We start from the raw sequence: 14,283 nt of genomic DNA, 5'->3' as shown, positions 1-14,283 counted from the left end.
ACTCGGGGATGCCCGCAAAGGCCTCAGCGTGTGCTGGCGTGCGGTGCTGGAAACGGCCGAGTGTGTACTTCTGCTAAGAATCTGACTTTCATCGGTCTGTGCTAACAGGTAAAGTGGTCCCGTTTCCCCCCAACTGCAGCCCCAATTTACAACCTGCCCGACACTGTTCCCATCCCACCTGGGATGTATAAGCTGTACAGGATGTATAAATGGCCGTATGTGTAGCGGTGTGAGAAAATGCAAGCATTCACTTACTCTTGGGAGGCTTTGGACTTACCTTTGTATGACTGATTCTAGCTGGTCTTCAGGCCAACATCAGCAGAGATGGCCACACTGAATTTCACAGAAATCCCACTTCAATTGGCAACCTGATTGCTCACCTTTAGATGTACAGTATGACAGAAACACAAATATTCTTGCTGCCCCACAGGGCTGGAGTGTAAGCTGTGCAAAGAATGAAAACACCAGCCTTGGAGCAGGGAGAGCAGGGAATGGGGAGCCTCAGGCATCCCTGCCAGTGTCAGCACTGAGGTGGCCACGTGCCGCGTGGCCAGTTCCAGCCCCAGGGACTGCTGTGCATTGCAGTGACTCCACACTGCTGAGGGCTGTGAGGCTGCTGCCCAGCACTGCTCTCATCATGTCCCGCAACCCCTGCGGGGATGTTTGATCTGTTAGTTGTAAAATAAATGCTCAGTGCTACAACCATCCTGACTGCCACTGAAGTGGTGTTGCACTTGAGACAGGTAACGATGCAGGCTGCCAGAACAAAGTCTCTTCAACTTGCAGACCTGGACCTGGCCAAGGTAAAGGATCAGCATACCTGTAAATGATGCCTCTCATGCAAAAGGGTGAATCTCCTGCTGCACAGCTCTACTCTGGAAAGTCAGGTTTACTTTTAGGATATATCCTCCAAGAGCTGGTCCTTTACTACTTTAAATAGCAGTGAAACTCTGCAGCCTGGCCTTTTTATACAGGCCTTCACTAAGGGTACCCCAAAATGTGCTTTACCTTAGTACCAATGCAAATGCAATGAGTGATGACTGTTTCAGAATTTCATCCAACTCAGATTGTTAGCAGATGTAAAAATATAAATTACCTCATGCTAAGAGAAAATAGCAGTACTAAATGAGAAACTACAGAAAAACCACAGTGCATAAACATATGCTCTTTTCTGAGAATGTCCTACAATAAAACCCTACCAAACTTTATACTTCATAAAACATGAGTACCAGTAGCAACCCCATGAAGTCCTCAGCCTGTACCAATGTGTCATTTTATATTATCCATAAAATTTCGTTCCCATGTAGGAGACGTGGCAGCAATGTCTGCATAAAAATACCAAGGTAAACATTATGAAACCTGAAAACCATGCTAAGGGATTTTTAGAGACTTCCTTCCTAGTTGCTGTGGTCAGGCACCACTTACCTCCCTACTTGCACCACTTTCTTCCATATTAAGTTGTGCAAATATCCTCCATGCCACCAGTGTGCATGCTCAAACCAAACCGGTTCCACTGCTGGGCTGAAACAGAACCACATTGCACAGCGTCAAACCAGCACTGTGGAATCTGCAGCACTCTCACATGTGTTTGATTTTGGCAGTAACAGGGCTACTGAGATATTCCGTCAAACCAATGGCATGGATCTAAAACAACAGTGAGAGCCAGCTTAAGTAAAGCTTCACATATTTTAGACTTGAACAAATTTATCAATACCAAGTGTGTTGTGCATATTTTGTACTGCACACAGTATCACAGCATCGTGGTGTATGTTAAAAGGCAAATCACTCTGAGGCCTGTACTATAACATACATTTATTTTCATGTAGCTCTCTAAGAAAATAATTTAAGTGTAGTTATATTTTGAGAAAATCTTAAAAGGAAATACATCCACTTCCATGCAAGTCTGACATCCGTCTGGCATGTAGCATCACCAAATGTAACGCTAAGGAACACATTACTTATTTATATCTCTGTTACCATTTTATTCTAGACTATTGCAAGTTTGATCCCAAACTTACCAAGACTACCGTCCTGCCTCTAGAGCCTCATGTTGTTGCTCTTATCTGAAACAGTACAGAAGGTCTTTGTGATCCAGGAACCTCCCCTCCCCTGGAGAAACAAAATGAGAAGCTCCACTATCTTTGGATAAGGCAATCTGCAAGAGGGAAGAGCAAAAATAGAGCTGTGAAGATATGGTATGATGAACACAGTGGTTCTGGAAGTCAAACTGCTAGGAATTATAAACTCCTGGAAAATCAAATCTATACGGAAAGGAAACTCAGATGAAAATGCACTAGGTTGGGAGGAATGCTTCAGGCCACTTAGACAAAAGGAGCTGAAATATTTGTTTTTCACTTGTTTTCAGAGTTCAAGGGAAGAATGCCATGAATTTTATTCACATGTGCAATGACATCTCAGGAAAAGCTCTCAATTATCATTGACATTGCTCATTTACCAGGAATTTTTGCAAAGCTTGACTCTTGACAATTACAGAATTATTTCCAGTTGTTTATAAAAATGATAGCACTAATCATTCTGATAATGAAAAGTTATGTATCACACTGTATTCCATAATGTATTTCACAGGGATGTATGTTTCTGATTGAAATCCTCCTACTTCATTTCCTGGGTTGAGGAACAGTTTAATTCCTCTTTTTACTTGTTAAACTAAATGTGCATTTTGTATCTGATTACCATTTTTATGTACATGCCAATAATATTTCTGGAATGTAGTATGTACTGTATCCATGGGATTATGTCAGATTTTCTTGTTATTAACCACGTAGAGTCAATTGTGTTGGTAAATTGTAAAGGTTCATGTTTCTATTTTTCAAAGGGCCAGCGGGTTTTACCAATTACTTGCTCAAAACAAGATAATGCATTTTCATTCTTCAGTGCTCTGTTAAACATCTAGCAGACAAATTCATCTCTTCATCAGAAAGATGCACCAAGTAGTCTATTCCTACAGTTCTAAATAAAATCTTTTCATTACAGTTCTAAAAAACTCACTATACTTTTTACAGAAGAAAGCAATACATATTTCTTAGAGAAGCTCCTTCATACTTGGATGGAAAAGCAGAATGGCTAATGCACCAGTTTCTTCACTAAAATCAGCATACTGACATTTCTTTTACAAAGAAAGTATTACCAGACAAAAAAGGCTGAGTTCTTAGCCTCTAAAAAAACTAATTCTGAGGCAGTCTTGGAAAGTGTCAGTTAGACAATAATAAATTCTCTGATGAACTTCTTATCTTTCATAGACTTGTCTTACGCAAATTTGAGCTCACCCAGAGAAGATGGTGCCTACTGGTTCAAAATTCAGTTTCCTGTCCAACATTCTGACTATAGATTACATTGGTAAGGTCCAAAAGTTAATTGAGGCTGAAGTTCTCTAGAAATGCATTACAAATTTCTAAAGGCTTGGCCAAAGCCTTGGTATAAGTCAAATGAGTATCTGACATTAAATGTCATTAATTTCTTAATATACAAAGTGCATTTTACATGCCACGTATCTTCAATTTCTGCATGTACAAAAGTAGGACACAAGAAAGTTTAGGTCAAGTATTAAAACTATCCATCAATTTTATTGAATTGGGACGACTACTCTGTTTTGAAGCAAATATTTCTTTTTTGTGCAGTATTTAAACTGCCAGTGCAGTGCTGTGCAAGAGTGAAGATGGTTTCTCATTAAGGAATGTCATATTCAGTGGACTTCCAGAAAGAAAAATCAATCTTTATCAGCCTAGAAGATTGCTTGTCTATTGTTTTTTTTAAAACCCCTTCATTATCATTAATTACCTAATTATGGGGTTTTTCCCTCCAGGACAAATATTTGAATGCATTTCATAGGAAGCAGGGAGAGGAAGAGAATCAGTAGCATTTAAAAATGTAGAGAATTATCTGGAAACAGAGTACCTTTCACAGTCTAATGACAGAAAAATAACATCAATTCTACATTAGGTGCTGTATTTGAAGTAAATTAATATTAAACCAAACTTTTCTGCTTTTAGCATTTCTTTCGCTGTCTTGTACCATTTTCTCCTTAATGCGGTATTTCTTCTGATTCAGCAGGATGTGCATCTATTCACTTTGTCAGTCCTGTTTGCATTTATCTGTTGTCTTAGAAGAGACTTATGTCATTAGGAATTCCAACGGTCCACGGGGTCATTGTTTACTTTGTATCTGCAGCCCTCCACTTTGTTGGTTCTTGAAATCATTTTATCCTTACCACCTCCATTTAAATTATCTGATCAAAACTTTCTATTCTTATTTACTCAGTTCTTCATCTCATCCTCTCCACAAGTCCTTGTTCTCACTGCATGCATTAAGACATACAAGCATTTATTCTGTTCCGAGCTGAGCCACACCATTTATTTTTGGTATCCTGTCATGTTTAAGGAGCAGTATGTGACCATGCCTATAGTTTTAGGTACGTCTGCAGTTACCACAGAGGAAAGGTAACAGAGGAAAGGAAAGGAGCTGAGCTTATGTAGGTAAACTTCACACTGCAGCACCGCATTCTTGAATTTCAATCACGATGACAGTAGTCAAGGCTTAGCATCGTATCTTAATACTGCTTTCGTCTCTTGAGGTCGTTAGATTTACCTTTAATTTCTGGCCCACCATATCATCACTTTTGGCCCACCTTATCACCACAAGGCCAGTGGCGCGAACCTGAGGGAAGATTCCCTCTCACTGGCGGGGATCGGGGCGACCCGAACCCTGAGGGAGCGGGAGGGAAGGCCAGGCCGGAGCGGTGGCGGAGGCTTCCTCTGCCGCTCCCCGTCCCAGACACCGCTGATTTGTCGCTGCTGTGTTTCGGTTCTCTTCCTTAGGAGGAAAGCGGTCGGTGAGGGAGGCAGCCTGGCCCCGCCGAACCGAACCGCACCGCGCCGCGCCGCGCCGAGCCGAGTAGAGCCCGGCCGCGCCTCGGCCCCTGAGGGCGGAGTTGGTTCCCGCCCAGCCGGCGCTGCGCGCGCATGCGCGTCCCCGCCTCAGCGGCACGCGCGCGCGCGGTGAGGGCGGGCGGCGGCGTGGCGCGGGACGGCGGCGCGGGCGCGGTGAGTGGCGGCGCGGCCTGAGGAGAGCAGCGGTCCCCTGCTGACAGTCGCCTCCTCCGGCAGCTCCATCCCCTCAGAGGCCTCGGTGGGGTAGCGGCGGTTCGCTGCCTTCGGCCGTGGTGCGGGTCTGCTGGCTGGGAGACCGGCTCGTCCCTTCTCCCCTCATTGGCGTCCCCGCGGTCTTAGCGGCTTCTCCACTTGTGCCGCGGTCGTGGCGGGTTCGGCCGGACGGGCTGTTTCTCGTGTGCCCCGCAGCACGGCGTGGAAGTCGGTTTTTGACCAGTTTAACAAGCAGTGTGGGGAACTATCTCACTGTAGTACCTTTCAGGGAAAGCAGAGCAGAACGTTTATCCCTCTTCCCGCCGGCCTCTTGCTGCAATAGAAATGGTTTAGTTCTGCTAGTTATTTGGGGGGGGTGGGTTTTTTTCTCTTTAATGCATAGCGGCCTTTTTACAGAAGCAGCTGAGGAGTGTCATTATTTCGTGCTACTTCAGATTGTAGCAAGTGCTCCTGGGGAATTAATGTTGTGGTGTTGTGGGATAGGTATCAACCATCCCTAGGCTGTGGTTTGAAATACCTGGGATTTGTGTGGGAAGCTCCAGGTTAGTGTGAGGTTGTGCCAGGGATGCCAGAAGTGCAGCAGCTTCCCAGAGTGGGAGCAGCTGGGCCTGGCCTTGGGGCTGCTGCTAAGTGTTACGAACATCTGATTTGGGAAGTTAAAAATGCAGGCTGGCAGACCGTCCCCCAAGGGGTCTAAACTGGTTTTGACCTTCAAACTGGAGGTACTGGGATTTTGTTACCTCTTTTTCCCATGTTATGCAGCATGACATGTTTAACTTACATAAGAAAGTCCACTGAAACATGCATCGGTTCGCAGTTGTTTAGTTACAACTCCATAAGCACCTGGCAGCACCTCAGCCTGGAAAAGGTGAGAATGTTGCCCTGGCATCAGTGATGAAGTGAAAGGAGGAGTTTAAAGTCTTTCATACCTGTCAATGGTAGTAGATTACCCCTATGAATTACATACATGAAAAAATGGCTCACCTGTTAATTTAGTCCTATTAATGACTAATGATCCATGTTTACTTGTGAAGTTTCATGATAAGTTGTAAGATGTTTAACAAAGGTAACTATGAAAGTCAATGAAAAGTGACTCTTTCCCAGATACTAATTCTGGTTTGTATTTTCTAAAAAAAAGAATTTTTGTCTTAAAAAGTTAGTTTTCAAAAGCATATGATCCTTTGTACATGCCACCCCCATCCCCCAGAACTGGCTTCTTAGTTAAACCTGAGCAATTATCTTAGATTTAGAAGATACTGAAGGGCATATCAAGTTGTATATCAATTGAATAGTACTTTATAAGTGTCTTCTCTCATGCTAAATAAATACACATGTGTGTGCACATATCGTTGTGATGGATGTTCATCAAAACTTTCCTTAAAAACACCTGGTTAAGGAGATACCAGGTATCTTCTAGGTAATTTAATTAAGCTACAACTACTGTGTTAAACGTTTTCTTTGACCCTTCAGAAGGAATGTGAAATTTTTAGGACATTTCTTCAAGATTTGTGAAAACCCTGCAAACTAATCAGAATAATAAGCATGTTCACATTGAACATCCAGTTTTGGGCTCCCCAGCTCAAGAGGGACAGGGAACTTCTGGAGACAGTCCAGCACAGGGCCACCAAGATGATCAGGAGACTGGAGCATCTTCCTTATGAGGAAGGGCTGTGGGACCTGGGGCTGGTTAGTCTGGAGGAGACTGTGGAAGGATCTCATTAATAGTTACAAATATCTAAATGGTGGATGTCAGGAGGTTGGGGCATCCCTCTTTTCTGCTGTGACAGGACAGGGGGTAATGGGATGTAGCTGGAACACAAAAAGTTCCATTTAAACATAAGGAAGGACTATTTCACCATGTTCACAAGTTCTAGGACTGAATTTAATGTGGGGTTTTTTTGTGTGTATGTAATATAATGGATGCCTTCCTGTACTTCAAATGTTTGTGTTCATTTACATTTAATTGTTTCATTTAAGGTGCAAATGCCTGATAACATGTTGGGTTTTGTTGCTGTTGTTGTTTTTATTTCTTGAGCATGTGGAAGATAATTTTGAGAAAATCTGACATGATCTTCTTAACGAATTTTGAAGAGATACTGTTTTCTCTCATAAGTTGGAAACTACAGTAATATTTTCTTGTTTTCCTCTTTTGATAGGGCCACACAGCCAGTGGTTGCTTTTCCTGCTGGATTCATCATGATAACTCCAGCTTTTGAACTGACTCAGGATCCAGATTTTCTTACAATAATAATCAAAGTACCATATGCCAGAGCTTCAGAGTTTGACGTATACTTTGAAGGGGAAGATTTTAAGTTTTATGCTAAGCCATATTTTCTCAGGTAAGTGGAGGGATTTTTTTAAATAAAGAACTTCACAAAACACAGAAAAGTCAGTAGAGAATGAACTTCACTTTGATCCCCTCAGAACATTCCTCATTTGCGGTTTTTATACTATTGACTGCACACAACTCATTTAGTGCAAAGAATTGTGTTTATGGAGTTTTGTTTCTGGCATTAAATCACATTAAAGGGAGCTGAAATAAACACTTTTCTAAATTTACGATAGATTTTTAAATTGCAGAATCTTCCAAGTGTTCCACATAGTGCCAAGAGCATCATCTCTGTGGTGGTTATGACCTTGTCAAAGCTGGGAAACCAGGAGTCACTATTTTTCACTATCTCAGATGCTGATCTCTTGTGGCAGTAGTTAGGGATTTCAAGAATGTGGGGATTTAACTGCATGACTTCCATTACTATCAAAAGGAGTCTTGGAGTTAAATCCTTTGTGCTGCTTTTGGAATGTGCCTTGCATTTTTACAGGCTGAGATGTTAAGTTGCAGAATCAGTCAGGCATTCAATGAGGCATCTAATTTTTTGCCCACAGATTGACACTTCCTGGGAGAATTGTAGAAGATGGCAGAGAAAAAGCATCTTATAATACAGACAAAGGTATTAGTTCATTTTATTAATATATGTGTCACTAAAAGTTCTACTAAGTCTTCAATAATTTATACTCTGTTGTGCTGGAACTGTGTAAAATTTCAATGAAGTATACAATACTAGAAATAAATGTAAAGTTTCTCCTGTGCTTTTTATCCTTTTAAAACTTTTTTATCACAACTTCTAATGTGTAATACAAAAAATCTTACTTAGAATTTATTGTATGTACTTAGACCATCCTTAAACACAAAGAATCTGTTCAAAACTGTCCTAATAATGAAAAAATACATTTAATTTCTCTTCGAGCCCTGTGGGGGCTAGATATGTTACTGTACCAAGATCATTAGTGTGGTAAATCTTCAAAGAAGTCAGGTAGTGCTGAGCAGAAGTGAGATGATCCTGAGGGATTGTCTTGGCTACCTTTTAAGAGAGAAGATGGTTTTTCTCCACACCTTTAGGTGAAAGGTATTTCTGGAATGAAATGTGGCCTTCTGGAATGAACATGTTCATTAAAAAAACAGGTAATAAAACCTGTGAGTTACTGCCTGCAAAGCCTTTATTATGTGCCTGAGTTAAGACAATAATCACATTGCTGAATGTAGTTTCCTATGGTCTTCTATCACCTGCTTGTTTGATGGAAGTATTAAAAAGAAGATAAAGCTTGTATTCAGTTGGCTTTTGTTTACATGAGTCCAGAGACTATAACTGATTTAATATTCTCTTTCATCCTTTGTCATTAGAATCTTTGATTTTGGTGAAACTTGTGAAGTTGAAAACAAGCATTGATGCATAATAAAATGGTATCTGCATGTGTCCCAGTTTCTGTGAGCCTTCATTGTTAGAGGAAATATGTGTATTTTTGTTTGTCTTGGCTGTTTTAATGCAATAACTATATTCTGACTTTCCTTTAAGGAACTTTTACAATTCAGTTACCTAAGGAGATCCCTGGCCAATATTTTGAGGGACTGGACATGCTGACATCTCTTTTAGCACCAAAGAAATCAAGATCTGCAAAACCTTTAGTAGAAGAGATAGGTATGACCAAAAACCCACTGTTTATACATGTATGTAATGAAATAGTTACTTTTCTACCTATATCACTATGTAGATCTAGACAATATTTCTACTGTTTAGTCCAAGGTACAAAAAGGGTGTGAATTAATCTGAAAGTATGGATAAGTACAGAAATAAATATCATCTTTAAAGGCCTAGTTATGTTAATGTGTTTCCCAAATGTGCTATATGTGTGCTAAGCCTCTGTAGGTCTTTGTACCCCTCTAGTGGCTGTACAATACACACACGTTCAAGTCTGCTTTCTACATGCTGGCACAACTGGACTTGTAGCTGTACATAACATCACTTTGTTCCTCTCAAGGTTCCTAGCATCAAATCCTGATCTTGTTGAAATCAGTGAAACAATTATTTCAGTCTTTGAGGGACTATACTTAAAAGCTGTAATTCCTGACTTTCATTTCTGAAAGCTGGAGAATTTGGAGCAGCACCTGTAGGCTCCTGATGTATGACCCAGTCTGTATGACCCAGTGTTGCACAAGATTTCTTCAAAGGTGTAGTAAAATGAGGAAGTTGTGTTGTTGTGCTTACCTTTCATTTAAATAACACATATTTTCTATGTAGTAATTTTCTTTCTCTGACCATGCAATATATACAGGTGCTTCTGCTGAGTTGTCTGAGGAGGAAGAAGAATTTGACTGGGAAATAGAGCAGACACCTTACAAAGAAAGTTTAGAAGGCACTCTGGCACTGCAGTGCCATTATGGATTTGGGAATTTGCGCTCAGGGGTATTCCAGCGGCTGCAGGTAGATGCATTTGTGTCTCTTCCTATCACAAAAGTTCTGGCTAACTTTCTTGTTGAGTAAGCTTCCTGGCTTTTATTATCATGCAAAATAACCTGCTGCCTTGTGATGAAAATAGCCTGAGCAGACTTCATTGTATCATGAATTCTAAGGAGCTTCAAATAATTGAATTTCCTTGGAATTTTCATGTTTATTTGCGAAATGCAGCTTGATTTTGGAAGTTGTGAAAGGGAGGTTGATGAGCAACTAGGGGTTTCAGTGTAGTGCTGATAAGCAACATCCTTCCTAAAGGCATCTTGCGTATCATATCTGTTACTTGGTCATTTAACTTTTGTCCTATTTGCAGCATGAACTCGGTGATGTTATTGACATTAAGGATCCAGACCAAACTCCTGCGGATGAACGTAGGAGGAAACGCCTGGCAGCTGAAGATGCCAAGTTTGAGCCTGATCATTACCTGTAAGTGTTGACTTACTTTGGTCTAGTAAAAGTAATACCGAAATATTACAATTATCAGTTGAAATATATTCAGTGGCTTTTTCACGAATGATTGGTTTTGAAATTGCTTTTGGAAATAATAGTTTTACTTTGTCTGTTTCTTTCTCTCATCACAACAGGCCTTACAGGGTATTCTGAAGTATGATGCTGATGTAAGATGTTGCTTATCTGTTTTGGGGTTACTCTACTGTCTGTTTACTGCTTAAGTCTATATTCAAGCAGGGACTCCTGTGAAGTGTTGCAGAACATTGTTTCATAGTTCACCTGTCTCCTAGACTGTTGAGTGGCTCAGCAAAGGTGGAGGAAGTAATGAAGGTATACTGTACAATAAAAGAACATAGTTTATTATTTCAGTAATTATTGATTTCTGGTTTTAAATCAAAGAACAGATACGGGTCAGGTTTGTTGTATTTAGTATGTATGCAAAATAGTCTGGAACAAAGAGATGAGTATTCTCTGTATGCATCAAAATACACTGACACTATAAACTGAAATGAATCACATATGCCTTTTCTTTTTCTAGAGCTGATTTTTTTGAAGATGAAGCTATTCAGCATGTCTTAAAGTACAAACCATGGTGGGTTGACGCTCATAAAAAAATGATAGCCTTGCAGGGAGAAAGTCATTGGGAACAGGACACTCATACATTAGGTAAGAATGTACTTGCATATATACACTCACATCTGTTGCCTGAACACTGTTACACTATGTTATGTTCTAGATTATCGTTCTTAAAGGAAAAAGTATCGTTTTACTTTACAATTTTCAGTCTTAACTGTTCATAAGGAGTATTCTGTTACCTCTCCTGTCTGTCCTCAAAGAATCTTTTTCTTTGACAAATGGTTATACACTGAAATGTTTATGTGGAGCAGTTGACAGTTTATTATATAGCAAGCATTTCATTGTAAGCGTTTAGTTAGTATGTTAGTTATGTAGTATAGTGGGTGATCTCTGTTTTCCTATGTATAACAGATTTTGGAGTTGACTGTTTGTAAAGGCTGCTCTAAAATGTCGTGTATTTATGAAGAAAATGTTCCCTTTCAAGGTTATGCTGTAATCTAAGATTTCAAAGGAGTTGCCAGTGTCAGTAAGTTATGGCATGTGATATCAAATCAAACCTATCTTTGGTGATTCTAATAGCTAGAAAACGAGTCCTTTGTGGCTGGTACTTTTGTTAAACTTTTTTAAGTGATTTCTCTCCCTTTCCTATTGATATTTTGAATAGAAAAAAACAGTGAAGCCTGGGGTTTGTGCCCACTTCCAAATATAGTGCAGACACTTCACAGCAAGTTTTTGAAGAATCAACTGTGGACGTTTGTGCTAATACCAGCCTTTTTCTCTGATCAACACATCTTCTGTAGGATATTTTATTGTATTTACACAGTATGATATAAGTTCATGGCACTTATTACTCCACTGCTGTCTTTACGTATCTCAGAGACTTTTTTTCAAAGGAATACATTAGTGTCCTCTTAGAAACGAAAAGGAATGGTTTCGGGTTTAGTGGATGACCTTGTAACAGTACTGTTGACTGATAACTGAGATGAGCTGTCTGTACTCAGTGACCGTAGAGCGTGTTACAAGTTACTGTAATGTATATTCTTCTATTGTCCTTTGTTCATTTCCTATGTAGTATGAAAATCCTGTATTATTAATGTAGATAAAGATAATCCCTTCACCAGAGGTTCTTAACAAATATTAGTGCACTAATAATACCGGCACTTTCGCATTTTCTCTGGGACGAGAACAATGGCATTTGGGTAAATGTGGTGTGTTTTACTGTGAATGTAATCTGATCTTCATTACTCATCTCTTTGCAACCTCTGCAGCCAGAAATTGTTAATTATATCCATCATAAGCCTTTGATTTAAAAAGCATTGGACAAAGGTACAAGAGGCTTGAAAATAGAATAATGAAGGGTTCTTTTGTTTGTTTTTATCCATTCACTCCTTAGTAAATGAAACACTGCTAATGTTTGCCTGTGTTAAGGAATATAATGAAATGAAGAGCTGCTGGACTATATTATAGATAAAAAATGTTTTTTTACTCAAAATTGAGATTGTGAAGAAAAAATACATATGTATGTTGCTGAGTTTTAGGGGCAACAAAAATAGATAATGTATGTGAAAGCCCAGCAGGCCTACTAATGAAAGTTCCACAGAAAATGGGGCTACAGGGATTGCTTTTTCTTTAACCCATTTTTTATAATAGATATTTAATAAGGATAATTAAAAAAATTAGTCTGACCTTCCTGTGTCTGAGTGAAGAAGCTCACTGCAAAACAGAAATTTTGTGGATCTTGAGGAAACTTAAGTCATGTAAGAGGCCATCTGGTGCTTGGGCTACATTAATGACAGCAACCCATCCTTTGCCTTAGAAAGACCTCAATTTGTATAATGTTAGTACTGTTGTTTGAGTGCCAACAGTGTCTGGGGATGGAAAAGGGGCTGTGTGAGAATCTGAAACTGTTGCCTAAACCCTAGTCAGCTGTGGTGAAAGAAACCGCCATGAGAGGGAGTACAGGTTCCACTTGAAGGTTCTCTTATCAATGGAAGTACAAAAGGGCAGGAGGTGGGTCCAACAGACTGAAGTCTGAGCACGAATAAGGTGAGTTCCCTCCCTTTGGTTTTATATTGCTTTTGTACTGTATCCAGTCAAAGGAATGATACAACTAATCCAAGCTGGAGATTCAGGAGTTCCTATAAGCTGACTGCAATTTAACTGCATACCTGCATTAATATGTATACATACCAGTATTATGCTTAGTCAGTGGAAGTGACATAAAGGGGCACATAAAAGAACCAAGCACTGTGCTAAGTGAAAGACCTTTACCACTTGAGAAATTTATGTTCTTTCTGCTAGAACTGAGGAGAAGTCTGACTGCAGCAAGTCAAGGTGTACTGTACAGCTGGAAGTATGAGGAGGCTGTGCTTGTAGAAAGAAGTCTTTGAACACTAATGCTTAGCTGTAAAAAGCCAGAGGGTTCTTGAGCACAGAAGCTCTGGGGGCATGAATGTTGTATGTATTGCAGTGTGTTTCAAGGTGTTTTGTGAAGTGATGTGTGATGAGTCTTTGAGCCTGCATATGCATGTGTTGCCTCTGCATGTAGGCGTGATGTCGAACCTTGTTACAATAAAAATCAGATTCAAGTGTACTCTGTTTATGCCCTTAAACAGATTCAAAAGTAAAGGAGGGGGAATTAAAGCCATCATGCATTTTATTCCTTGTGGAAAAGAGGCATAAAATAAAAAGTACCGAGATTTTTGTTTTAGCCTTCCTGAGTTCCAAATTCATATTTTGCATTACAAAAAGCATCTAAAATAAGGTAATTTCCATCAGCTTCCAAGCATACAGCTTGTAAAGAGACTTCAAATATTGGGGTGTTACCCTGTGTACAACTCCTGGTAAGTGTACTGCCATGGCCAGCTTGCAGAAACATTTGGCTGTCCTGTATGAAGGAAAGTTATGTTCTTGATTGCATGTGCTGTCCAAAGCCATTATACAAGAATGTGGAAACAAGATGTGATGGAAAGGGCATGCTGTCAGATGTGCAGCATCTTGTACTGGGGAAGTCCACTACCCTAAACATGACATGGTGTGTCTCTATCTTGTTTATTGAAGGTATATAACTGGTAAGATAGGAAGGTATGAATGGTGATGTTAAAACTGGGGGTAGATTATAGTACAAGCTACCACAATATCAGGTTATTGGCACTAGAATTTGACACCTGGTACCTTTAGAGTCTCTGTATTTTGTGCTCTGTTACTGCTGTCATTGGGACAATTCCCCTCTACACAGAGTCTGTAGAATCAGGAATGTCTCTTGGAACAGACTCCTCCGGATACTACATGGAAAGTGGATTTAGTGTGGGAAGAGACATAAAAATTACCAGATTCTTTAGAAATGTCTT

General features: G+C 40.1%; 1 protein-coding gene across 1 annotated transcript in view; it reads left to right on the top strand.

The window, feature by feature from the left end:
• Positions 1-5,964: 5,964 nt before the first annotated feature.
• SHQ1 (SHQ1, H/ACA ribonucleoprotein assembly factor) overlaps positions 5,965-14,283 on the top strand; it is a 43,707-nt gene continuing 35,388 nt past the window's right edge. The window contains exons 1-7 of the mRNA XM_062008415.1: positions 5,965-5,988; positions 7,277-7,459; positions 8,004-8,068; positions 8,972-9,094; positions 9,729-9,877; positions 10,221-10,333; positions 10,896-11,023. Of these exons, the coding sequence (XP_061864399.1) occupies positions 7,317-7,459; positions 8,004-8,068; positions 8,972-9,094; positions 9,729-9,877; positions 10,221-10,333; positions 10,896-11,023 (721 nt within the window). The 5' untranslated portion in view covers positions 5,965-5,988; positions 7,277-7,316. The remainder of the gene's footprint in view (positions 5,989-7,276; positions 7,460-8,003; positions 8,069-8,971; positions 9,095-9,728; positions 9,878-10,220; positions 10,334-10,895; positions 11,024-14,283) is intronic.

Source organism: Colius striatus, chromosome 15 (assembly GCF_028858725.1).
Source record: "Colius striatus isolate bColStr4 chromosome 15, bColStr4.1.hap1, whole genome shotgun sequence".
Taxonomy (NCBI): domain Eukaryota; kingdom Metazoa; phylum Chordata; class Aves; order Coliiformes; family Coliidae; genus Colius; species Colius striatus.
This window is presented reverse-complemented; position numbering and strand designations above follow the sequence as displayed.